The 26,891-nt window shown below is 47.5% G+C and overlaps 1 protein-coding gene across 1 annotated transcript in view; it reads right to left on the bottom strand.

Annotated features, from left to right (window-relative positions):
* LOC8023793 (dnaJ homolog subfamily C member 2) overlaps window positions 1–26,891 on the bottom strand; it is a 52,087-nt gene that overhangs the window by 23,383 nt on the left and 1,813 nt on the right. Inside the window, exons 2-9 of the mRNA XM_040219789.2 lie at window positions 24,804–25,073; window positions 22,546–22,644; window positions 20,776–20,917; window positions 17,417–17,497; window positions 8,806–8,871; window positions 8,650–8,741; window positions 6,774–6,895; window positions 4,250–4,318 (exon numbers count right to left, since the gene is read on the bottom strand). Of these exons, the coding sequence (XP_040075723.1) occupies window positions 4,250–4,318; window positions 6,774–6,895; window positions 8,650–8,741; window positions 8,806–8,871; window positions 17,417–17,497; window positions 20,776–20,917; window positions 22,546–22,644; window positions 24,804–25,073 (941 nt within the window). The remainder of the gene's footprint in view (window positions 1–4,249; window positions 4,319–6,773; window positions 6,896–8,649; window positions 8,742–8,805; window positions 8,872–17,416; window positions 17,498–20,775; window positions 20,918–22,545; window positions 22,645–24,803; window positions 25,074–26,891) is intronic.

Raw genomic sequence — 26,891 nt, 5'->3', positions numbered from 1 at the left:
ACCCGATGGCATTTTCTTGGCTTTAAATTCCTTTCCGACAACACCTTCGAGTGTTTTTGCGACAAGGAATGGAGATAATTTAGACAGCTGTTTCTCACTTTCAGAGTGAAGAACCAAGAACTTCGGGAATCTGGTAGGTGTAGGTGGTGTCGTCTTTGTGGCTTGGACTTCGGTGCGGACCCTTTTCAGGGGCCGATCGAGGGAGGTTTTAGCGCGAGAACCCATAACATGGGAAGGAAGTTTCAGTGCCCGGGTGCACCGCCCACCACGGAGCCCAACAAGGGGGTAGGTAATGTGCCATAGCAAGATGGGCTTGGCTGACACAATTACTCTACCAGTGCTGCCCGGGCACTATACCCTAGTGTGGTTGCAGGGACAGGACCTGTTTCCACTCAAGGTTGGCCCTTGCCGCCTAAGAAGGTGAAAAAGGAAGGAAGAGAGTGTAGAAGAAAAGAGAAAGAGGTGGAAGGAAAAGTGAAAGAAGGAAGAAGAGGGTAAAGGAGGCGACTGACTGAATCATCCTGGTCGGGCCAACCCAGGACACCCGTCTACGAGAAGCAGGGGTCGAAGCGGTGTATTGCCTTGCCCGGGGGGCCCCGAAGGGTCCAAACATACCCCGGGCTCAGCTCAACCACCAGGGTCCCCTTTTCCCCGGACATGGGTTAAGCCACGCACAGCCAGACGTGGGTGGGCGAACCCACATGGCTCGGGGTTCGTAGTGACGCCACTCACCAAGCACCTACTAAAGTAGGTGCCCCCTGCGTGCGGGTATGGTGGCCCACGTAGCTGGGGTCCGTGGTGACGCAACTCACCAAGCACCTAGCACCTAAGGTGCAGGCGCCCCCTGCGGGGCTCGGGGTCCGTGGAGACGCCACTCTCCAAACACCTGCTTTCACAGGTGCCCCCTGCGGGGAGCGTGCCAAAGGCCGCGAGTTCAAAGGGCACACCCGGCCCTTCTCGTTTTGTCGGCGACGGCAGACAAAATGCATGCTAGCTCGATCGTGCCAACAAACGCCTCAAGTCGCACCTGTGATTGCGATATATATGCGCATTCACATATATATCGCAATACTGTTGTCAACGAATGAAATGAGATATAAATTTGTGCAGCTGAGGTCCATTCTTATAGAAAAAAAAATGCACACCATAAAATACCGCAGAAGCACCCACTCTGTTCAAGTGCTCACTATTGACATTTCCCAAACTTGGGAATTCTACAAATTATATATGAAGCACCCGATATGACCGGACAAGCACCCATGACTACATTAACTCAGTCTTCAGTGAAAGAAGGCTGGGCACTCTCCCGGTATTTTACAATATATCGCGCCGCTGCATGAAACGCGACAGCAATCAAGAAAAGAAATATGTGACTTATAAACTGGAAAATATGAGACGCATGAAATGTGCCGGTTTTAAATGCTGTCTCTGCAATGGGGAGTGGTGCTGATGTGTGCGGGGCTGGCTCAACCCCACACTTCCTGTGAACCTTGGCGCATTTTGTGTTCCCCGGTAATTGTCATACAGCCGCTATCTATCCATCCATCTTTCTATCACGTGGTCCAACCTCGTCGACCTCGTCGACGTGACGCCATCTTTTTGCGTTCCCGATTGTCACACCGGTCACTCCCGTTTCGCTCGTGCGTTCTTCAGTTGTATTGGCAAGATGGAGAAAAGGTGCGTTCATTATGAGGCGTCTTTCAAGCGCAAAGTCATCATCCTTGCGGAACAGGAAGGCAATTGAGCTGCGTCACAAGCATTGGGCGTCCCGGAGACGTGCGTGCGCAACTGGCGTAAACAACGGGGCAGGATTTTCGCCTGCAAAGCTACGTGGAAAGGATTCAAAGGCCCCCAAAGTGGACGCTTTCCAGAGCTCGAAGACTCTCTTGCGGACTACGTAAAGGACTTGCAACTCAATCAGCTACCCGTCTCCTCGGATGCGATCAAAGTGAAGGCACTCCAGCTTGCAAGAAGCTGCAACATTCCCCGGTCTCGTTTTAAGGCCAGCAAGAGCTGGATCTCTAAATTCATTAGGCGAAAGGGATTTTCACTTAGGCGAAGAACCAGTATCTGCCAAGAGCTGCCAGAAGCATATGAAGAGAAGCTGGTTGCATTCCAGCGGTTTGTAATCAAGCTTCGCCGGTACAGGAGCCACATGATCGGACAGATCGGAAACGCCGATCAAACTCCCATGTTTTTTGATATGCCATCGAACTACAAAGTGAAATCCAAAGGCGCTACGCAGGTGCGAATCCTCTCGTCGGGAAACGAGAAGAATAGGATTACAGCAATGCTATGCTGCATGGCAGACGGGCACAAGTTGGACCCCTTCCTGATCTTCAAGAGAAAGACGCTTCCGCCAAACATTACATACCCTAAGAATGTTATTGATCGGGTGCACCCCAAAGGCTGGATGGATACAGATCTCATGATCGATTGGATAGACTCGGTGTGGAGGAAGCGACCTGGTGCCGACCTGGGCGTGCGTGCCATGTTGGTGCTCGACTCGTTCAGGGGCCATATCAGCGACCGTGTGAAGGACAAACTTGCGGCCTGCCACACCGACCTTGTGATCATCCCAGGCGGCATGACCTCTCAACTTCAGCCGCTTGACGTCTGCTTGAACAAGCCGATGAAGGACTATGTACGTACAGCGTACAATGAGTGGCTGATTCATGGGGAGCACGCGCTGACGCCGGCAGGGCGTTTGAAAAGGGCGACGCTCGACGACTTAGCAAAATGGGATCACGACGCCTGGGAGGCACTCCCTCCAGGCGATAAACGTCCACTCCTTCAAAAAGTGCGGCCTCTCCAATGCCTTGGACGGCAGCGAGGACGACTGTCTGTGGTCTATGGACAGGGGAAAGGGGCTATCGTCGGACTCTGACAGTGACTGGTGTGGTTGTTTCGAGTGTATGCGTGAGTTTACTCGTTCCATAAAATGTGTCTTTCAGGTATGTGGTATTCACTCTCCATTTTTTTACCTGCGCGGTGCAATCGGCATCAAGTTATTTTTCGAATATTTGAGGGCTAAATATACCTGCGCGTTACAATGGGAGGCGCGTTACAGTTGTGCAGACACGGTAATAGCTGGCTAAGTATCACTTGATCCGAAGTTCAATCCCTGCTTAGAATATTCGTGTTTCCAAATGGCCTCCACGGATTCTATATCCTTTGTATAACCGCAATCTACATGTAACGGTCAAGCGTGGCAGTCGAGCGCTATAGTTCTTCGCGAAAGTGAGCATATAGACATATTCTATGTTAAAACTTGCGGTGACTAAGTTACTTACAGGGCCGAGCCAATAAAGGTCTGATGCCCTAAGAGCACTCCCGCCGCACGGCCACGCTACCAGGAGAGCAGTTGCCGCGCCGTGTTTGTTCGCTGATTGCAGTGAGTAGAAGTAATGCCATACCAGGCGAGGATCCAGATCCAGGCATTGTTTATTGGAACTAGGGTTCCGTAAACATGCTGCGGCCGAAATAGTGTTGGGTCGTAGGCACCCATCCAATCGTCAACCAGAGCTGAAGAAGTCGCATATCGTCCTCAGAGGTCGACAATGCACATCCTTCGTCCATCGGGTCCCATTAGGGTTAAAGATTCCCACAAACTAACAAAGAAGGCCTGAAGTAAGCTTCGAAACTTGCATGCTCTACATCCTTAGATGGCTATGCTGGTCTCGACACAAGTGTGTCAACCTCATGTGAACTACTGTGCATGTGTCACTTACACTCAGTGAAGCCCGGCAGGCTCAAGTCGACAGTGTGATGCTCATTGGACCAGTCGTGCGTCTATTTTTCGTCGCGTGATCATGCTCCCGCCCATACCCATTCACAGAGAGCAGGGTCAGGTGACGAAAGGTTGTAGATTGGACCGTCAAGTGCACTCAGCTTAGAGGACAATGAAGCGCAGAGACGTGACAAACAGGAACGATGCATCGTGACCTTTGGACCTTAGCAATCATAGATCCTTTATGCTCATGACAAAGTGTGCAATGCAAGCTCACCGTCTTTTCTGCCCGGGGCTACCGCAACAGTTTTAGACCACATGGAGATCGCAACATTTAGAATAAAAAAAGGTCACTGGTTTTTGCAGTTTTCCTGTCGATACCCCGTCGCGCAGTGTATATCTAGTCAAAACATATGGGCATGCAAGTATGTAGACTTCAAGGCAAATCACTCGCGCAAGTGCTTGAGCAAGTTCGACACGTTCTATGGCCAAGCCCGTGAGCTGACCCGGCAGACTCACCTGCAGCCTGGCATCTTCCTCTTGGCGCTCCCGTTCCAGCCTCTGAGCATCCTCCTGCTCCTGCCGCTCCTGCAACGCAACACCCGATCGAGCCACGGTCGAGAGGCTACCGGTGCCATAGAGGCTCGCGGCTTTGGTTTCGTGGCTATCTCCTTGTATAGCCCATTCCCTCGCGTTCCCACTAATGAATGGGGTTAAGAAAAAGAGATTGTTTCCACACATTTAATTGTACTCTGGACATTTCTGCTCCTAAACAAACACTGCAATAAAAAAACATTTTTTTTCTCTTCAAAAAGGGAAACACATTAAAAAGCAAAATTTACCACGAAAAATTAATTTATTTTTTAGCAATATTTACGCTGCTAGACACAATTTAGGAGCAGAATGTGGAGGTCGCAGCCCCTAAGCCCCTCCCCGTGCTTACAACTCTCACTGGCTGGAGAGATGATTGACCTGTGAAAGGTTGGTTGTAAATTTGTACATCTCAGTGCAGTAATAGTATTTTAATTGACTATTTTTTTTTTTATGTTTGAGAAGCAACTAACCAAGACAGAGACATTAGTGTTTTCAAATGTATTCTGAGGTTGCTTCACCCGCTTTGGTTTGAAACGTTAACAAACATGGCAGCCTGCGTCTGCAGAGTGCTGAACGAGCCTAGCTCGTAGAGTTCATCAATTTTTATGAGTGCGGGTCGTTTTGAGTTCACAGACGTGTTTAGAGAAATATCATATCAACTAACATAGTTCGCAGCATACAGCTGTCGCAAGTACGCTCCTTCGGATGTGCTGTGCGGATGCTTGTTTTCGCAGCGGGACTGGCGTGGTTTCAATACCGAGAAGATACCTACACGGGTAAGAATTTGAGAGCCATTTGGCTGGAGGCAATTGGGCGTTCGGCTCGTATCAAGTTCGTCCACATATGTTCCCGTCATTTCGCTTCGAATGGCAAGTAGCTCTAAAGGTTTGCAGAGCACCTGGCCTGCCGAAGTGAATAACTTTAGGTCACATTTTAATTGTGCATCATGATGCCTCTCACCTTGCTCGTGGATGCAATGCGAAAAGAAATAAGAACATCATAGCTGAAATGACTGCATATTTATTTTGTTGCTTCTTTAGTCCTCGCGGTCGCTTTCTACCACACATTGACGGACGCTGACAGACGCCTGTATTGAAGCATCGCTTGCGCATGATGTAACACTAGAACGCCACTTTCATGGTAGAGCCTTGCGAGCGTTATAAAAGCTTTTAGACGGGGTGGAATAGCAGACGGACGAAGCAGACGGACGGACGGAACGGACGCCAATGGGCAGCGGTCATGTCCGCGTTCTACGCGCATGGCAGATGACGATAGATGGTGGAGAAATAGTAGACGATGACAGAGGCTGTTGTGAGTCTGCTCGCGCGACCATACCTGTTTCTACCTCAAGAACCATAGTAAAAAAAAGTGTGGCGCATTGCGGACCGTTACTAATTTCCCTCTTTATGTGGACAATTAAGAGATATGTAGGCGAATGTTAGATTAGATACATGTCATCTTATTGAGACGTAGACGTTTCAAATGCCAAAAACATTGCTTCTTCCTCTGACAGCCAAATCTCGTAAAAACTTCTTCGCTCCGCATATAAACAATGCGCAAAACTTGCTTTTTTCTTGAGGTGAAAACGGGTATAGCAGGCGTTGTCAGACGACAGACTAGACGCGCCAGTTGTCGGGAAAGGGAGACACCAGTCTTCTTAGTGTGTTCATCTGAGCAGCCAAGCCAATCCAGTAGTAATGGGCGGGGCAACTGATTTGTGGGCGGGGCTTAGAGAAGGCCGCGACTTCCACCTAAATTTTGCCTAACGGCCAAGAAATTGCACCAAGTTTTTTTCCTTCTCGTGGAAAAATATTAAAAACAAAATGTGCCGCATTTATGTTCTCTAAAAAAATTACAGGAGGACACTTAAGACTGCTTAAGTGTAGGAATGTGAAAGCATTATAGTCCTGCGGGTGAAATGTTATGTTTATACACGTATTAATGGGTTCACGGCTTTCGTGACGAAGCATCTGCGTTGCCGTGCACATATAGAGGACAATGTCAAGGACGGCTTTGAGGACGGCATTGAGGACGACGTGAAGAAGGACATCTAGGACAACGGCGTCCTAGAGATTGACGCCAAGTATGGCGTCTAGGACGACATCATCCTCGACAGTGAAGTCCTCTAGGACGCCGCCAAGGACGACCTTTAGAGCGACGCCGAGGACAACCTCAAGGACGATGTCAAGAATGGCGCCTAAGAAGACGTTGAGGATGACGTCCTAGAGAACGACGTAAAGAACGACGTCTAGGACGACGTCTAAGATGACTTCTAGGACAACCTCTAGGACGACCTTAAGGCCTACCTTAAGGCCTAATGCCGCCACCATCAATGGGCACATGCAAATGCTTTCCAGGCGCCTAACCTATGAAATTAATAACGTTGGGAAGGTGGCTTGTCTTTAGCCGATTTAAATGGTCCAGTCCTGAGGCGGTGGGCGACCCTCACCTTCTCCTCCTGCAACGCCTTGGCCCTGGAGGCCTCCTGCTTGGCCCTCTTGTGGGCGAGCTTGCGCTCCCGCTCCTCCTCCTTGAAGCGCTGCACTCTGGGATCGCAGGCATACGCCGTGTCTGCAAGGCCACACACCGAGTTTGCTTGCATATACCGAGAAACACGAAACCCTAACAAAACAGGACTGCCCATCCCTTTGGTATATTTTGTTACATGTTTGTTATTTTGTATGTTACATGACCACCAGAAAAGCATGTGGCCACATGACCTTACATAATATCTGACCCGATGTCACCTCATGTGGTCACGTGACCAAAAGCTTTGCTGATGGTTGGGCGATGTCACGTGGCACTGACATCACACCATAACGTTGCGTAACACTGACATTGCACCATAATGTCACATGACACTGTGATGTTATTCTATAGCGTCATATGACACTGTGACATTACACCATAATGTTTAACAACACTGTGACATTGCATAATAATGTCAAATGACACTGTGACATTATGGTGCGTTTACGCTTGCGAATTCGCAGGTGGATCCGTGCCAGCGGCGAGTGGAATTTGGAGCCCGCTGGCGAAATCTCCTTGTCGCTGGTGGAAAATCTGGATCAATCCAGGACCCGCATCCAGGTTTTCTGCCAGCGACGAGTCGATTTTGCCACCCGGCTCCCAAATCTGCTTACCGCAGGTGCGGATCCGCAAGTGTAAACACACCATTACACCATAATGTCATATGACACTGGCACTACATTATAATGACATATGACACTGTGACATTATGCCATAATGTCATACAACATTACACCAATGACATTACGGTGTCCAGTGACATAAGCTCACGCGACACCATTAAGTTGTGGCGTCTTAAATTGTTCCAGACAAACGGTCTGGAACGGTTGGTAAGAACACAAACTTCTTATTTAGTTAAGATATGGCCGAAGACACGGAGCAGTCTTCGTAGTCTGGTGCCATTATGCTGTGCAGTCTCCCTGTGCAGTCTCCGTGTGCCGTCTCCCTTTGCTGTCTAACTGTGCCGTCTCTCCGGCGATCTTGCGCCGTATTCTTATGTTACCTCGTGAGTAGGGTCGCCTCGCAGTGGCATGAACTGGTGAAATCGCAAGGCAATATGGCAACTAGACGAGAGAGCAGTATCCGCAATACGATGGTGAGCTTGCCAGGGTATTATCCCATGTTATGCAACCTGGATATTGCACGGAACTGATGCAAGCGTGCGGCAAACTCCGCCGACGACGCAGCAACCGAGTCGGGTATCGTAATATGAAGCTCTCAGGAGCCGTTCAAGCCAAGTGGAGAAATGTTCTCTTGAGAACCGCTGTATGTGGTGCGTGCGTGATCACAAAGTCATGGTGCCACATAAAAATCTGACAGAGAGTTCCTTCTCTCAGGACTTGGTACCATTCTGACTTTAGAGTCAGACACCGACTGTTGTGAACGCCGCAACATCATCGACACGACGTCGCCATCGAGGCTATGTGCGAGCATGCACCTGAAAATCATAAGAGCTGTAAAGCGGCCATAAAACGAGAACACGAGGAAGAAGAGACAAGACCAAGCACTAACTTACAACTGGACGGTTATTAAAAAACAGTATTTGTACAAAAGTTTGAGCTCCCGACAAAAAAAGGCAAACTCTTTCTCAGTTAAGTGCACTGACGGTGCACTTATGCAGCTATCCTGCGTAAGTACACCGTTTTTTAGGCGCTTTACAAGTTAAACATGTACCACCTAGCCCACTTACCCATTTTACTGCGTAAGAGCTGGCTCTACAAATGCTAAACATCACAAAAAAAACTCGGGTAGGAGAATAAAATACGAGGAAGAGAGGTTGTCGGAAGGTGACCCACCTACGAGCTGGCGAATGCGCTGCATCTCCTCACGCTTGCGCTTCTGTCGTGCTGCCCGGTTCTGCTTCTCGATCCAGCGGCGCTCCTCACGGCTGCAAGGAAAAGGGCGGGTTCGGTGCCTCCACCATCTCCCCACCCTCGGGACCCAACACTCACTTCTCGCCTTTCTCCTTCTCCTCCTCGTCCAGGTAGGAGTACTCCCGCCACGAGTCGAAGCTGTACCTGTAACCGATGACCACCAAATGAGCTTTTCCTAAACATTCATTCACATGAGGAAGAAACACCAGAGATTCCCCTCCATCGCGTGCGTTGTGCAACGAAAACATTGGGCTCTTGCAGTGCGGCTTGATGACGTCGGCTCCCTGTTGGACAGAAGGAGGAATGCCCGGGCGGTAGCAGTCTCGGTTTGGGAGCAGATCCATTTGTTTTTATTGACAGTTTTGTAGTTAAAAGCTTCGGCGTCGAGAGACATAGTTATATTCGTCTGTTGTGGTGCAATGAGTGCAAACCGCTAAGTCGGACTGGAAACGTCGACGTCCCGTCCCCCCCCACGCACTTTGTCATTCACACCACCGAAATGCTGGGAAATGTCAGTGTCACCACCCGTGCTGCAAACTACCAAAAATAAATACATAAAAAATTATACAAGCTTGATCATGCTATCAAAGACCAGGGAGCACAGAATGTATCATGTGCAAACTGCATTCCGTGTGTTGTTTATGATAGTTTTTTTTTGTTTTTTTTTAAATTTAATATTAGTAATATTTTAATAGTTTATTTCTACTTTTTACTTTTAATTATTCATTTTTTTTAATATTTTAATCGAAAACGTGTTGCTCTTACCTTCAAGCAAATAAAATCACGCCTTTTTACGTAAAACCTTAATGTCGTGTAATGCTCCCAGCGTGTTGATTGTTTGTGACTTCATTCCCCATGCTCGTTCGAGACAATTTTCTCGCAGAAGACAACTCATCGACCAATTTGTGTCAAAATAAAATCACGCCTAGTGTGGTCCTCCTTTTCCCTAAAAGAGGACCACACTAGGCGTAATTGTTTTGCTTGTAGTATAATAAGCTTTTACAGTAAAACTCAGTGCAGAAAACAAGAAAACAAGTTTATATACATGCTTAAGTGGTTTGTTCAAGTCTTTAAATCAATAGGCCCCTCTCATATGAAAGATCTCGAAACAATCGATCCTTGGTCGCTTAGGCGCCGCACAACCAGTGAGCTCTTATCGTGATTCGGACTCGGAACTGCGGTTGGAATCGCTCCCGTCGTCGACAGAAGGCTTTCAAAACTCACTATTTTCACCAGACGTCGCGTCACCATCGCTGTCGAAGAGCATATCTATGATTTCATCATCAGAAAGGCCACACCACACACTGGAAGCTGCCATTTTGTCCAAGCAGGCAGCGATCGAGCAGGAAAGACGACACATAAAAGAACAAGTTCAAACAAACACGGCGAACAGAACGACCCTCCCCATCTGTTGGCAACGTATTTAACTACACTACCCTAAGTCCACACAGCACGCCTTCTATGAATGGCTCTTTAAAACAGAAATTCATGCAGACCAGCGAATCACCGGCTTTGGCAATACAGTAAAACCTCGTTAATTCAATCCCCGCTAATTTGGAAATTCGGATAAATTGAACTGCCGATCCGGTCCCGTCAAACATATGTATTAGTCAATGGTAGCAAACGCTCATTAATTCGGAGGGAACGCGATTCACTATGGTTAATTCGGACGAATTCAGCAGGTGGCACTAGCTACCGTCCGTTCAAAAGGGTATGACTGCTATCCATCCGAGGTGCACACATGGTTTTTCCGGTTTTCCCATGCTTCTTCGCTCTTCCGGTTCTCCGTGTTTCGTACCAGTTTTGCTCTGGATTGCTGTGCTTCAGCGCGTTACTCTCCTGGCATGGAAGCGGCAGAAGCATAGCTACAACGGAAAAAGGGTAGCACAAGTGACCGACGACCGGAATGGCAATATCGCGACACGCGGGCTATTGTTCCCAAACGTGCCGATAGCGAGAGCGACAGTCACGTTTTATGCCTCAACGCGGCGATCCTAAAGCCCGCCATTTTAACAGCTATATTATCCCTCAATTTTTCACCGGCCACCCCCGCGTTGAAAAACGCAACGTGACAGGCACTCTCGCTATCAGCGTGCTTGGAAAAAATAGCGCCGGGTGTTGCGATTTCGCCGCTCCGATTATTGGTCAGTTGTGCTACTCGTTTTCCGTTGCAGCTGTACTAGGCTAAGAATTTAGCAACGAAAGTGGAAATACTGAGGGCCTTGAAGGACGGCGTCTCTCGAGAAGTGATAGAAAGTTACGACGGGGGGACATGGCCTGGGAAGGTTAACTTTTGAACCGTTCCCTTAAATAGATTCAAACTTTCAGGGTGCATTGAACCCAATTAGGATTGATGAAATCTAAGGTTTCAGTCTTGTAGGCCAATTCTACTACACACAATGCTTAAAAAGCTCCAGAAAAAAGTGACTTCAGTAGGAAATGTATTTAAGAAATATAATAATTGCAATCCACAAAACGTTTGTTTTAATGTGAAGTAGAATACCCATAGTGCAAGTTAAGGTAAAAATTAATTGTAGAAAATGCAATTCTAGAGAAAAACAATAACACCGAAAAAGTGCAAAAGATTTTAACAAATTTCTGTGTTTTAAAATATTCAGTTTTTGTCATGAAGAAGATAGCTTTTTCCGAGTATGAGTACCTTAACCCGTTCCTCAGGAAATTTCAGTCCAGGACGCCACTGAATGAAATCTTCACACTTTCCAAATGTCAAATGATACATTTCCTCATACCACATTTCCTGCCGAAAAGTGGAACTGAGAAAAATGCATTTGAAGTTTCAACTTCAGGTTTCTTTCGTTTCTATGAGCCCGAGGTAGGCGAAATTTACCTGGGGCATTGTTAGCACCTTCCTCTTTGAAACTTTGTTGTTCCCCTGGCAATAGCTACCAGTTCGTGTCGTTTGTAGGGAAGCTAACGTTTGTAGCAGGCATTCCTTGACAGGTAAACTGGCAAGAACTAAGAGGCAAATCATACAAAAGAAGAGCAGCAAGGCAGGAATATGATCTGAAGTGGAAGATACTGTGAAAGGGCATTACTGAAGATGACACAATATCACGTCACCGGGCAGGACCAATCATAAACCCTGTTTCGGGTCTCAACCAGTAAGATTGCTCATACCAAATTTTCAGGATTTCTTCAGTTTGGATGTAAAGGGTTCTCCTGGCCATTGATACTTTTAAACTTTGAAAGCTTCTACGAGCTAAATCTAGAGTAAATGGCGTTTCCAATGAGGGTGAGATGTTCTGGCTATGTTAAACGAGTATGAAGCAGTACTAAATAAAAAACACATAAAACTTGCTCCCTGCTGACACAGAGGGCTGCCAACATGTCGAAAATAATTTATCGTGAGATAAATCCTACCTGTTCATAAATGAAATTTTCTGAAACCATTCTTTGGAAGTTAATAAACATAAACATATAATTTTTTAAAAAAACATTTTTTCTGAAAATTTGGATTTCTGAGGCCAAGTCCCCAGAGAAGCAGTTTGGTCACATACGTGAAAATTGAGGCCGATATCCTACGGGCTTTCTATAGTGAGAAGTTCAACGCAAAAAGAAAGCGGCCTTGGAAGGTGGTGCACCCGAAACTAGAAGATGCCTTGCTGCGCTATATTATCAGCGAAGGGGATGCATAGCTCCGACAGTGCGAGTGCGATGGAGCACTCGACCGCGCTAAGGAAAGTTGCCGTCTCTGTCCAAGTGTCGTCCAGAAAGCAGGCAGTAATAACATATTTCTTCTCAAAATAAAGGTATGTCACAGGGAAACGTTTTTGTACAGTTTTCTTTGTCCTTTCGATATTTCGACTTTCGGATAATTCAAACATTTTTGCCGGTCCCATGAGATCTGAATCAATGAGGTTTTACTGTATGGCCCTTGACGGCACGCCCGGCGATTCGTTGGCTTTGGTAGCGAATTGGTTAAACACATTCTGTGTTAGAAAAACCAAAGAGGCAGGAGGGGGGACTCGACTCGAGAAGACTCTGTCAGCGGTGAACGCTTCAAAAATAATGAAAAAAGAAAGGAGACACTACAAAAGGAGGACGTGGCGATGCTATTTGTACTGAAAAGATGAGAACAACAGAGAGATCCTTCAGTTATCCCTCGTCCAGCGCGAGCTCCCTACCTTTGGTAATGCCAGAGTCCTCCAATACGCTACTGGTCACGAGACTTTGGCCGTTTGGTACAGAGGCAAAAATTCCTGACAGGAGCGCCACTGTCCCAGAGGGGGCATTTTTGTTTGGCCACACGACTCTCGGTGAGCTACCCAAGATTTGTGAATACAAGTAGTCTCTAAAAAACAATTTCTCACACACCGACGTTCTCTTCTGCCCATAATTGATCGCTGTGTGCAAGCACCGGTCATTCTTCGTCAATCTTTAATAACAGAACTCAGTTTACGTTTGTTTTCAAACAAAACAATGAAAACGAATCAATATGTTTGTAAGCGAAAAAGAGCAAGGCAATGGAGCGTACAGGTTTGCAGTGCCTCTACTCGATGGCGCAACTCGCGGCGCCAAAGTTTAACGGCAATGGGGGGGGGGGTCGCTTCCTCTCCGGCATTCGCTCTGTCTGCTAAAGGGGGGAAGAGGGACGTTTAGGGTGGAGGCGCCTCGTCTTCTAGGTGGTACTGCCGCAACCAACACCTTCTATAATCACTGCAGGGTGTCTACCAAATTGTTTTTTTTTTTAAATTCTCTGACTTTTCCAGGTTTTCCCTGACTATTTTAATTGAATTCCCTGACCCACAACTACCGACACCGAAACACAATATATGATAGATAGACACTATTCACAACGTAAAATATTTTCTTTAAGTTAGATAAAGCGAACATTAGAATATGTTTAGAATACAGCATTGACCCGGGTTTACTGTTTCAGGGAGTTTGGTCCCAGCACCTGATCAGTACATCAATTTGTTCTCCGAGTTAATTTGTTCAGTGAGTCATCAAAAGCAACCACCAGATATGGCACGTTAGAGAGGCTTGCTAGTAACTTGTCTTAAAAGTAGGGGGCGATGCCACGACATATTGCATTTCCCACTTTGTCTTTTCCAAGCTGAATTTTTCTGGCGGTCTCACACATGGGGAACATCAACGGAAACAGCGAGGCAGACGCTGCCACTGACAGAAAGATCCATAAGTTGTTATAGTGTTCAAGCACTACATAATCCGCGGCCTTTGTGACTTCCTTCTTCAATAAAAGTCACCACCCACGTCTTCACAGAGGCGCTAAGAGCTTCCGTGGCGGTGGTTAGACGCATTGCCAGAGCCCTATAAGTACTATTGTTACCACCGGACAAAAAACACCCGTTGCTGTCGCGGAAGGCAAGTCCGGATTTGTCGCAGTTTTGAAAAATATGTGATTGTAAACCTGAGACTGGGGCAGAAAGAGAACACAACAGAAGGTAGTAAAAGAGGAGGCAACGTCTCAACAGAAGGTAGTAAAAGAGGAGGCAACGTCTTTAAAAAATTTTTTTCACAATCATGTTCAACTTACACCAGCTCGCCTGCACTCTGACTATTTTTTTTTTAAATACGACTGGGCTCTGGGAAACGCTTTGCAGATATTTCATCGCAGTTTGATGTTTCTTACCCTCAAGATGAGTAGCAATCGCCCTATTCCCCATGTTGCTCAGGGAGAACTTCTTGCAGCACATTGCGGAGCGAGCACTATTGGGATCATTTGGAATGGGCCGAATCCAACTTGCATTCGTGCATATGTCCGGGTTTGTCCAGCTGAGATTGAAGGAGCACTTTCTCGACAGCGACATAGTCACTTTCACATAAATCCACTTTCGGAGAATAACACAATAGAGAGCACAACCCACAGCCTCAAACGCACGTGGCAGAGCTCGTAGAGTACAGGCGTCCAGGTTGCATTTACGGGGAAGCGCGAAAGCACCATATCTGACAAACGAATGGATCGCTAGGTGCGCGCCTCTCAGAGGGTAGATGAATGAACGACGGCTGTTCTTTTTCGAGTGAGTGGTGACTCGTGCCACCTAGTATCGGCTAGAGCAACTGTCTCTCCTCGTACTAGAGCAACACCACCTGACTAGAGTCACGAACTAAACAAAATTGCTGCTGCTACTCTCTGTGAGTAACTCTTTAGCCGCCATACTTTAGCGTTGCTACCCTAAAGTGTAGCTTATTTAGTGGCTTTAGAGTGTACTAAAACAACGACGAGTCGCCAGTTTCGCACATGCTCTTGTGTGAAGCATAGCGCGTGGAGGGGGTCCCGACGCCGCACTTGACTGCACTCGTGGCTATACCTGCCCGTGCCTGCCGCTTCTAGCGTAAGCGGGCGAGCATGGGATAAATTCCCTGACTCGGCAATCTTTTTGGAAATTTTCCTGACAATTCCCGGTTTTCCCGGTCGGCAGACACCAGACACCCTGCACTGACAATGCACCCATAGATAGCCGGTTCAAATCCGGCTCAAGAGACAGGAAATCTCGTTTTCATATGAATTCAGCAGCGACAGCCAGGAGCGATTGCGTGATTGATGAAGACACCGGGAGTTTCTGCAAAGGACACCCATACATATTCTCTTGGTAGTTCCCACTAACAGCTCTCGCTGTAAAAGGATGCAGTTTTCCAACCAACTTTTCTAATCTCGCACGGAGCAAATCATGTGAAATCCACGGTTTGCCGCGGAGGGAACGTCGGTTGTTATCGTTCCCCCGCAATGCAAGAATCTAGGGGAAATGCGCTCTGCTCTTTGTGCGAGCCGAAGGTGCGGCGTATCGAGCCAAGGAACAGAGGGACGAAACGGAGCGCGTAGAGCTGTGCCGTTCCACTTCTGTACGTGAAGGCCGTCGCACGCCGCCTTCTGCCATGGCCTCACTCTGCACAACGCGCGCTCCACGAGAGTGCAGTTGTTTGGGGAGCACCCTCCAGATGGCGCATACCACATGGCGGTGCGAGCCGCCGCCCGATTTAGTCCCTTACAGATGCCTGGGCCGTGTTCATTGTGTTGTTGAGGACGAGGCGCCGATGCCTGCTCCCTGGTTATTAGAATTCATATTTTGATGAATAAATGGTCATTTGAAGCGTACCAACTTGCTTTATTTTCAATGTCGCTCGTGAGAGATTTGGCACTATTTCGGTTCCTAAAACAGTGCGGATGGTACACAGGCACATTGCTGGTCCCACAAAATTTGTTATATGGGCATTTGACTAACTATAATGCCAAACTAATTAAATCACAATTATTATTAGTCAAAAATACCAACTTACATTTTAATTAACTGAATCATAATAGTTCAAGTACTGCAATTTAATTATTATGCAAGTGTGCATCCATGCTATCTGCAGAGAGGCTTACATGCAATCTCTACAAAAATTTTTTTTTTTTGTGAGTGCTTTTTAAGGTACATTCTCAATGTGTATGGTTTCAATACACTCTTTTATAAAAAAATTATAACCCATCTTGATACATTGCGTTAAGCTGTAAAGACAGAATGTCATGTGTTTGTATTGACTTTTTGAAACCGCTGCGCTTATTTTGTCCGTTTGACTTTTTGAATATTTTGTTAGGAAATGAGACCTGAAAAGACAACGCACTCTGCGCCAGTCGGCTTTATGCAAGGTACCCTTTTCCTATGCTCGCGGTAAATTTTTAGATGTTTACATCCCATATTATTTCGAGGCGCCGTGTTTTGCAGCCACACGAGAACATATATAGCGACTAAAAAAACACTTTCCTAAGCCGCTCCGGTAGTGCAGGAGTGGGGTATCGGAACAATGGGCACCAAGGAATGAAGTATTTTCGCAGACGCCTGGCCATGTTATTATGTTTTTTGTTACAATCTTTCATGACAGTCTAGACTCCGGAGCCAGCACTAAAATACATTCTGCATTAAAGGAGCTGTGCAACAGTTTCAGTGCTTTGCTTAAATAATTTGGGAGCTGGTGTCTTGACCTTTCTGAAGTGAAGAACAAAAAACTAATTTTGCCTCCATGTCCTAGTTTTTATTTTAAAAATGGACAAAGATTGAGGTTACCGGCACCTCTCAACTCCTTCACCATCTTCCCCACTGACGTCACTGTGACGTCAGTGGGGGTCGCGCGGGGTTCCGGTGAAGCTCTCTCTCTAGAGCCATCAGTGAGCAGCAAGAACTCATCCCCTCGCAACTGCGTGACCACGCTCTGGCGCAGCGCGAACAATATGGTGAAAGGAGGAAAGTCTCATCCGGGTTTGGCCATCCCTGTCCGGCTCTGCCCGTCCCCCTCCTGCTTCTGGCTGTTTGCGGTAGCAAATAGAGCTGACAGTTTTGTGAACCTAGGGTAGATGGCGCCACTAAAACTCCAAATAATAAAAGTTTTGTCAATGATACCAAGTTTTTGACGCATTTATATTTATGTCAAAACGACAAGATTTATAGAAAAGTTACCTCTTATCAAGCAGATATTCACACAACTTGCTACCTTTCTACGTGGTTCTCATGGCAACCGCTCATGGCTGCAGGTCGGGGAATAATCTAATTTCGGCCTCGCGATTACACGGCAGAATCGCAACATTTCGAAGAAGGAGGTGTGGTTTCTATCCTTTGTGACAAGATGAACAATGACAAAAGTAGAAGATGCCAATTCTTTTAACGTTAACATTGTTGCAGAGCTCCTTTAATATTGTCTTCAAGCGGAGCCACACTGCCTTGGCACTGACCAGAAGTGGTAGAAACGGTCCACTTCGTCCCGAGTCGAGTCTTCGTGGCCCAAAGATGGCACATCCCGTTTGGTCGACCACCTGAAACAATTATTGGCTTCATATTTTGCTAAACACGTATCGCTAAGCAGAGCTATAAAGAATCTAACAAGAAGAGCAGTGTTGGGAAATACTGTATTTAGTACATTGTACTTAATTTTGTATCACAAATGATGCTTTGCCAACAAATTAGTGCCTTATAAGTGGATTGTGTTAAACAGTTTGTCAGCGAGAGTAAAACTACTCGCCACTTGATTTCATCCAATATTCGCCACCATTTCTGCAAATAACTGATGCATTCCTGGTTACCCCTAAGGCAATGCATGCCAGTTAAGAAAAAAAAAAAAAAAAAAAACACTGTATAGAGGAATGAAAGGGCATCATGAAAAGAGTGTGTTAAAAAGTACTTGTACTTTACTCTGAAAGTACATTGTTTACCATAGTACTTGACCTCAAGTTCATTGCGCCCAGTGTTCTCACAACTTTACTTGAAGTACATAACCTCTCATTTACTTTTTAGATGTACTGTCGAGATCGGTTATAACAAAGACGGTTATAACGAAATAGCGGCTACAGCAAAGCGATCACGATTTCCCATTCCCATTTGCACTTTGTCAATGCATTTGTGTCATTTCTAGCGAAGAAAACTGAGCGGCTATCACGGATATAGCAAGGAGAAATTTTGTGATAATTTTAAAAAAAGAATAGAATTTGGAAAGTTTACCAAGTCTTGGACCGCCGCACTTGCTGCTGCGGCCAAGAAGCCACCCAAACGGGCTGCAGAAGATGCTAAAAAGGCTGCCGGTGGCAGTCTCTGCAACGTCGTCTGCTCTCGACCCTTATCTTGGAAGCGGCTTTACCGCATCGCAAGCGGAGAAGCTGCCATGGCATGCCGATAGGGGCGTTCAGGGTGCTAGCAACAATGTACCGGCGGAGATGACAGAGAGAGCCTAGATTTAAGAGAGGGAGCAGTAAGTATGCCTGCATTTGATTGTCACATGGACAGTGTGGAGAGGAAACTGGGCGGAGAGGCGGACACCTTTGCAGAAGGTGAACGCTTTTGAGTTTTGACTCTTGCATGCTGCAGTTCGTTCTGGAAATGCGGAGCACGAATCACGTGACACCGATCAAGCAGTTGCCCCATCTCTTAAATCTAGGCTCTCTATACCAACACAAACAAGCCTGGGCGCGAACTCTGTGCCGTGCGCGCTTCTTTGTTTGCTTCATGATCAGTGTCAGCGTCTGGTCTGCGAGGTCGCCCTTGCGTGAAAGTCTACTTTGGTCAAACACAGATTAGGCGAATCATCGCCACTCAACGATGGAGAGTCCCGGCACCGGTGGCACCTCGACGGGGAAGATGAACAGAATCTAGTTGAATGAAAAGCGTGCCATCCTCGACGGACTGCGCATAAACATAAAAAATGCCGTCCACCACCGGCATCCTCTGCAGGGCCATCGCAGCTGTCGACACGGTCCGTACGTAGCAGGATCTTTTTTTCAATCGGAGCTTCTCGCAGTCTGCGAGAAGCAGCTCCGATCTAGCAGAGGACACGTGCAGGGAAGCCTCGAACGTTTTATGCAGGCTCGATAAACTTGTGCCCGTGACAGCCCGTGTTACCTTTTTTTTAATGTTATATGCACGAGTTTATATATAACAAAGAAGCGGATATAGCGAAACCATTTCCGATTCTCATTGACTTCGTTATAACCGGTTTCGACAGTACTTTACCCAACACTGAAGAAAAGTAATTATAATAACTGTATATACTTTTCGTGAACAAATACGGTCCAAGCTAGGCCTCGTTCATACAGCCGTTATTTTTTTCAAATTCCAGCATGGCGCCGGGCGGCGTTCCCACCAGGGGAGAGGGTTTTCGGGACCAGTTTGGGCCCCAGATCACGCCGCCGGAGCAGAAGCGTGCCGAAGGACTATGTTCTATGTCTCCAGTACAATACACTGGATGGGGATGTACCGGAGTCCTGCCCCAACTAGGGAAGATTAATCTCAAAATAGGAAACTTGCACTAAATCTGGCAGATTCTCAAATGTTTGACGATTATGGGCACGGCCGCGGGAGAGGGAATTGATTATACCATGCCCCAACGATGAAGCCAATGAAGCTCTTTTCTCTCTTTGGGAAGGAGCGGGACAATGTGCAAGTTCTTTTATGCTTACGGTTCTTCAACAATAGGATTACAAAAACTTAAATTTACCGCTGAGCTGCTGCTCGAAAAGGTGAGACGACATTGGTTCCTTTAAGAAAGGTAAATGTGATTTAAAAAAAAAAAGACAGTCAAAGAAAGAAAATAGGGTGGTTTGATCATTGGTGAAGAAAGGTGGCATAACAAGCGATTGGTGTGAAATGTGCTTGCAGCTGGTCCTGTCGTATTTGTTTAGAGATGTAGAGACAAATAAAATGTTTTCAAACACGAAAGATCCTCATTGCTGACCCAAACGCAAGCTCCAAGAAACAAAGGAGTAGTGACGGTGCCGATTGACGCCGATTGTCCGCTACATCTGGTGATCGGTGCTGCCACAAAGTGGTCACAATGAGGGAGTTACAAGATTCTTGGCAGAGGTCTAGGGAAGCGTGAACTAGAGCACGAAATTATACAGTCTAACAAAGGACAAAAGTTTGACGCAAAATTTTAAAGAGGTGCAGAAAGGTTTTTAGGCCGGATGGCGCAAGCTACCGCCCAATATAGAGGGTAGAGCCACCAGCATTTATATATCCATCCACGTACACACTGCCGGCAGCTCCGTTGCCGCCGGTTCGAACACTTCACCGTCCCGTTCTCGTTCGCCAACTAACTTAGCTTGATTTTTCCGTAACTCGTAGACATCGCCCAAGCTTCCCGACGGCACATCCAAAACCGAGGAAGACGCATTTTCTGATTGTAACTAGCACCTAGGGCACACCTTCCGCACCAAGCAAGAAAAGGGCGGCTCCGACAAGACGATCGAGGAACGAAGCGTTGACACCCTTGACATAGCTTTTAAGTATCTCCAGAGTAATGACGCTCCATCCACCCATCGTCTAGATGGCGCCACTCTCGCCTAGCGCAGAGAGGTCCCGACTGGCTATAGTCACAATTAGAAAATGCAAACTCCCGAGCCTCAGATTCGGCGCCAGGAAACCGAGGCAACGTCGCACTGCTTCGTTGCGAGCCGCTTCGAAATTTACGAAGGACGAAAGAGCGTTTCTCGCGATTTCAGATCCAGCTTCGGACGACTGGCAACAACAATTTAAGTGACAAGAGGCCCGAATCCGAAGTGCAGCCCACTCATGGCTCCGGCGCAGACTGAGCGAAGAGGCTCACCGGGCGTTGGCTTCGAACACGGGGCCGAAGGTGGCAAAGAAGCCCAGCCTGGCGTCGACACTGCTCGGGACGTCGTCGTCGAACTCTGGGTCGACGCTGTCGTAGGACCGCCTCCTCACGGGGTTCCCCAGGATCTCGTACGCTGCACAGAGCCAGCCGGTCCCCAAACGACCTCTTCACGTGGCCTACACCGACACTGCACGGGGCCCCTCCTTAGACGACGCTTTGATGTCTCGCACACCTTGAGTGCGTGCACGCAGCCAAAGCCTGGCAGAAGGCACTGGGTGCGTGCCGGAAACCGGGTGTTCAAAAGACAAACACCGCCTGACTTTCTGTCGGGTTCAACAGACTTTCGCAAAAATGGCTTTCTGCGTGCTGCCATGTTTGTCTGCTGGTCTGAGGAACGCCTTCCGAGCAGGCGCCGTTGCTCCGCTGCGTGGCACGTTAAGCCCTGCACGTGTGCCCGCGGCTCGGCAACTCAGCACTTTTCGCTTTAGCAACGAGCAATGCTAGTGTATAATAGATCCCTGCAAAGCCACCTAGCTTGCATCGGTAACATTGCCTGCACATCTTGCAATGTCTCGCAACACTAATGTGCAACCACCGTCGAGTTGTCGCTATAAGACAGGGTCGGGGATTCGCCAATGCCATGTGCGACCTTATGTTCCAGGTGGTGCTGACTACGCCCGGAGTCGTTTGAAATGTGCGGAGCAGCAAGGGAACAATACCGGGCAATTCGGAGCAAAACTCCAAATACTTGAGGCGTAACGAGTCGTTTTAGGAGCATTCCGTTGGCAATGGCAGGCTGCAGCTTGGGACGCGGGAATTCTGTGGCTTGTTGGAATCCAACAATTATCACTTTCCTCACTTTTGTTGCACGTGTGCGAACATGCTGTGGGCATCACAATGATGAGACAAAAACACAAATGAAACCTAACCAAAAAAAAAATGTGCACAGTGGAAGAGACAGAAAACACGGAGACAGATGTCCGTCCCCGTTTTTTTGTTTCTTGCCACCGTGCCGCGCCTTTATCAAACCCAGCCTCCGCTCTTGCCGTCGCGATAAAGTTGCACAACCTTGCCTAAGCCGCGACTGCTCTTTACATGATGGCTACTTCTTTCTTTTAGAATCCTGGAGAACTGTTAATAAAAGAGAAACTTAAGGTTGATAACTCCGAAAAGAGAGTTTGACAGAAGTAAAATCTAGTAAATGCCGCAGTTGCAGTGAAAAATAAACTCCAGAACCACCCTCAAGAATTTCCAACAAAATATATACTGTAAACGACTAAATTTTCACGAGGACCTAATTTTCAAAAATTTTGCGAATCGCCTACAAACGTGAAAAATATGTCCCACAAACAATTCAAGCAATATGTGAAAGCTACGGAAGCTACACTTGATTCGCGAAAATTAGAACCCGCGAATAATTTCAAATTTTCAGCTTTGGCCCGATTCGCGAAAATTAAGCCGTTTACAGTATATAAATTAACTTAAGTTAAGTCAGATTGCTTATACATCAAACAAAAAAGGGTGTTTGCTGCAGACATATGATCATAGAATTATCTCAGAGCACGTTCACCTCGTGCATGCTTCAAACACATCTGCAGACAGTTCATGCATGACCAATGTGACCCGTTGGACAAGGAACGAACACGCCTCGAACAGCGCCTGCAGACGGTCTTTTGCGCAATGCATTAGTAACGTCGCCACAGCTTAATAGCCGGTTAAAATACAGAAGGAGGCACCACGAGAGCTAGGCCGGTCCCTCACCGCGGGTGATGCAGGAGAAGTAGTCGTGGTCCATGTCCCGCACCTGCTCCCCGGCCGTGCGACGCTTGTCCGGGTGGTGGAGCAGAACCTTACGACGATCTGCGCAAGAACAATCAGCACGCTTGTAGGGAACGACAATGCTAGACCCTATTCGGACACACGAGCTGCATGTCTGCGACGCCGCACGTTCGTCGTACGACGGCCTGAACATTGCCACGATACAACTATCGCAGATGCAGCCTTCACTCTGCACACGTTGAGCGTTAATTGGCTCGGCAGCCAGAGTCAATGAAAACCAAATCAGACGCGAGATGGGATGCCCACGACGACGGCGACCCTCGCCTTTTTCGCCAGCATTAATACGACCAACCGCCAGGGTTGCGACATCCAACAGCACGGTGTCAATTCAACGAGAGAAGTTGATCGGTGCATATAAGTAGAACAGGGAGTAAAGGAAACTGAGAGGAAATTGTGGGAAGAGAGAACGCAGGTGAAATCAGCTTTCACAATATAAAGGACACAAAAACAAAAAAAGGAACAGTTGTATGACAATTCAGTGGGGAGCTTATTGCTGCTTGAAGCTAGAAGGTGGGTGTTAAGAACGAAAACATATAGGGATAAATTCCAGAAAATTGATACTCCCAATGAATGGCTAAACTCTTTACATATACATGCCTTGCACGTGACGTCATACAGCCAGCCTTGGGTAGTAACGCGTTTCTGTAACTTCGTTACTTTTGTGGTGACTTGTACCTGTAATGAGTTACTTTTCAAAAATGTAACTTGTAACTGTAGTTCTACTACTTTTTCTAAGGTAATGAAGAAGGTAATGGCATTACTTTTGTCGTTACTTTCCAGTTATTTTTATGAATAATATATCATCGAACGACGAGTACAATTTAGCTATACATTGCACTTTCCAAACGGCCTTTTCCGACATTTCGAGTGTCAAGTTGGCCTTGCACAAACTTGTGAATACATCCTTTCTTGCGAGTCACGACTCGTATATCCACGTGTAGAGTTGATGAAAAAAAAAAGACTAGTTATTTTGATGGATACGCTTGTACTTTGTGACTGAACACTTACATCTTAGTATCTTGAAGCACTATTTATGTTGCGGTTTTTCTTTTTTCTGCGCAAACACTTTTTAATCGGGTGAATCAACCGTGAACCAACAATATACGCGGAGGGCACTGCGCATGTTTCGTATTTTGATTAACGCCACTACTACGCATTGCGCATGTTTCGTATTTTTATTTGCGCCACTACTCCGGCGTGGTGTAAACAGTCGAGGCAAACTTTACTGCTGTTTGCGTAGGGTTTGTTTCTGGCTTGCCGGGTACAAACTGAAATATGTCCAGCAACTTTATGAATCCAGCGCAACCGTCAACAAATCAGCAATGTGCTAGTGCTACCAAGGATAGGGCATTTGTATTGGGTTACGCGTTTGCCCCCGTGCAATTCCTTCCAGCGCGCCGGTTGAGCGCCTGTTTAGCAAGGGCAGGGACGTGTTCGCCACCAAATGAAATCTTTCAGGGATTAATTTCGAGAAGCAGCTGCTGCTAAGTTACAATATAAAGTAAAAAGCGCGCTTTTTTAATTGTATGCAATAAAACTTTGTGAGGGGCGTTTTCTAGCTTTTCTTAAATTTTTTGTGTCATAAAAAAGTAACTGAGAAGTAACGTCATTACTTTTTAAAAGTGACTGTAACTGTAACGAGTTACTATTTTGTTGCAGTAACTGTAATGGTAACTTCGCTACTTTTTTCTGAAAGTAACTGTAACTGTAAAGAATTACTTTTTAAAAGTAACTTACCCAAGACTGCACACAGCACATAGCAGCCACCATTGCTCCGTACCATGCTTATGTGCCCGTATCTTCTGCAGCAAATATTTGGCATGACTGAATTTGTTCTTCTCGGCAAAGCTTGCCAAGAAGAACAAATTCTATGGTGCCAAACGAATGTCGCAGAAGGTACGGATAGAGGAGCATAGTACGGAGCAATGGCGGCTGAAGTGACGTCAATGCAAGCCATGAATACGGATCTGTTTGCCACTTCAGGACCAGTTCAGCTGCATGGGAGGCCACAAGACAAAGGCGCATCCTGGGCACTGTAGTTGCACACATGTCCTTAGAGAAGTCCAGTGCCCGCAAACTGTGATAGTACAGAACTACGAACTTTTGCAATATGCGAAGAGTGCAGTGGTACACGCGGCCGACGTAAGCACGAACCGGGCCAACTGGCCAGATGCACTCACAGGCCTTCTTGAGGTCATGCTCGGTGGCCCTGTGGCGCTTAGCCTGGAGACCGAGCACGCGGTAGTGGTCCTGCTGGCGCCACTCCTTGGGGTCCAGGCTGAGCAGGTAGCGTGTGTCAGCAGGGCTCTCTGGGGCCCCGCCGTCCTGCTCGTCCTCGTCCGACGACTGCGACCCCACAGAGGCGGCCGACGACGCATGCCTTGCCCGCGGGTTGCAATACACGGACTCGAACCAGCGGCCCACGGGCTCGACGGTCACGCATCCCAGGGCTGCAGGCAGAGGGAGGTGTTAAAGGGTGCTGTCGGTCGGTACGGCCTCCAAAATTTGAACAGACCCATTCGACCAGCCAGCTTCTGGCAACTGTGCTGCCCCTGCTAGGTACGCTTTGGCCTGGCCCACATTGATTGGGGTGAGGAAATGGACGATAATAATAATAATAATATTCAACTCGGAAGGAGTTGCGACACCACACAAGGCGAGGAGCCCTTACCAGGAGGTCTGTGGTGCCGCAGTTACATAAGCGACAACAGAAAATACTTAAAAAACAAAACAAAAAAAACCCACACACAAAGAGACAAGCACAACAATAATAACAACAAACAAAACAACACTCGGATGCATGCTGCTTAGGACCGCAAGTGCAGTATTGCCTCCCTGCAGATAGGTTTTATATCTTCTCTCTCCTTGAGGTCTGCTGTCATCTCTGATGGCAGGGACCGCCACAGGTTTACTGCCCTGATGACGAAGGTATTGCGGTGGCGGTCAGTGCGGGCAGAGTGGTTAAAAGCCACCGTTTCGATTCAGCCGCAGCTGCCGAGCGAGAGGAAGTTTTGGAGCCTCTAGGAGGCAGGGTGCCAAGAGCTGGATAGACGAGATTTTCCTGCGCAGGGCCAAACAGTTCCAACCCACATGTGCCATCAGTTTATTCGTAGCTAGGTCCCAGTGACGGGGGCATGAGGGGTTTGCCACCACAAGATAGTGTAGGCGGCACGCCTTTCTACACCCTTAAGAGAAGCGGCTAAGATGGCCTGAGGGAAGTCCCAGACTGTGGCACAGTGTTCAAGGAGTGGGAGCACCAGTGCGGTGTAGAGGTGCCTCAGTGTTCTTGAACTGGCTTTCCTTGAGACACGGGTAACAAACCCCAGCATCCTTCGGGCTCGGGAAGGTCACTTCAGCAATGTGAGTGCCGAAACTGAGTCGACAGTCCAGCCTGATGCCTAGCAGCTTGGTGCTGGTCGTTCCAGAGATGTTCACTCCGCCGAGATTGCAGCAGGGGAGTGCGGAACGCTGCTGCCTGGATGAGGATATCTGCATCGCAGTGCACTTGGCAATGTCCAGCGGAAGTCTGCTTTTGCCTGACCAGGCGAAAACCTGGTGGTGGTGGTCGAAGTTGGTGGTCGAGGGGGCGACAGATTGGCTGCACGAGGGTGAGGTCGTCAGCATACAGAAGGCACGTAAAACCCAAGTTCCGGGTGATGTCATCAATAAAGATGTCAAAGAGGGTAGGGCCTAGGACACTACCCTGAGGAATCCCCAAAACGACCTCTGCAGTGTTAGACCTCTGCTTGTCAAAGATTACGTGCTGGGTACGACCGAGCAGGAATGACGTTACCCAGCTCAACAGGTTGCCGGATATTCCTATGACAGAGAGTCTCTGTAGTAGGATGGAGTGGTCAACTTTGTTGAAAGCCTACTTAAAGTTGTGTTGGACGAGCTCGCAGAGTGTAAGTCCATCTAGGGAACTGCTCATAGTGTGAACCATGGTTGCGAGAGCTAGCTCACAGCTCCGGCCAGGGCAGAGACCATACTGGTGCGAAGAAAGCAACTGGTGTCGCTCAGTGTGTTCTAGTAAATGTCAATTAACGATTCTCTCCATCGTTCTGCATATGATGGATGTAGTTGATATTGGCCGGTACGAGGACACGAGTGACTTGGACAGCCCACTTCCATTGTGTATTGGGGTAACCTAGGCAGTCTTCCATTGTCGGGGGACAGAGCCGGCCCGAAGAGAGTTTGTGAAGAGTTTTGATATGATCGGGCCGAGTTTGTTGGAGCACATCCTCAAGAAAGCTGGGTGCACTCCGTGG

Source organism: Ixodes scapularis, unplaced genomic scaffold (genome assembly GCF_016920785.2).
Source record: "Ixodes scapularis isolate PalLabHiFi unplaced genomic scaffold, ASM1692078v2 PGA_scaffold2__306_contigs__length_199485367, whole genome shotgun sequence".
NCBI lineage: Eukaryota > Metazoa > Arthropoda > Arachnida > Ixodida > Ixodidae > Ixodes > Ixodes scapularis.
This window is presented reverse-complemented; position numbering and strand designations above follow the sequence as displayed.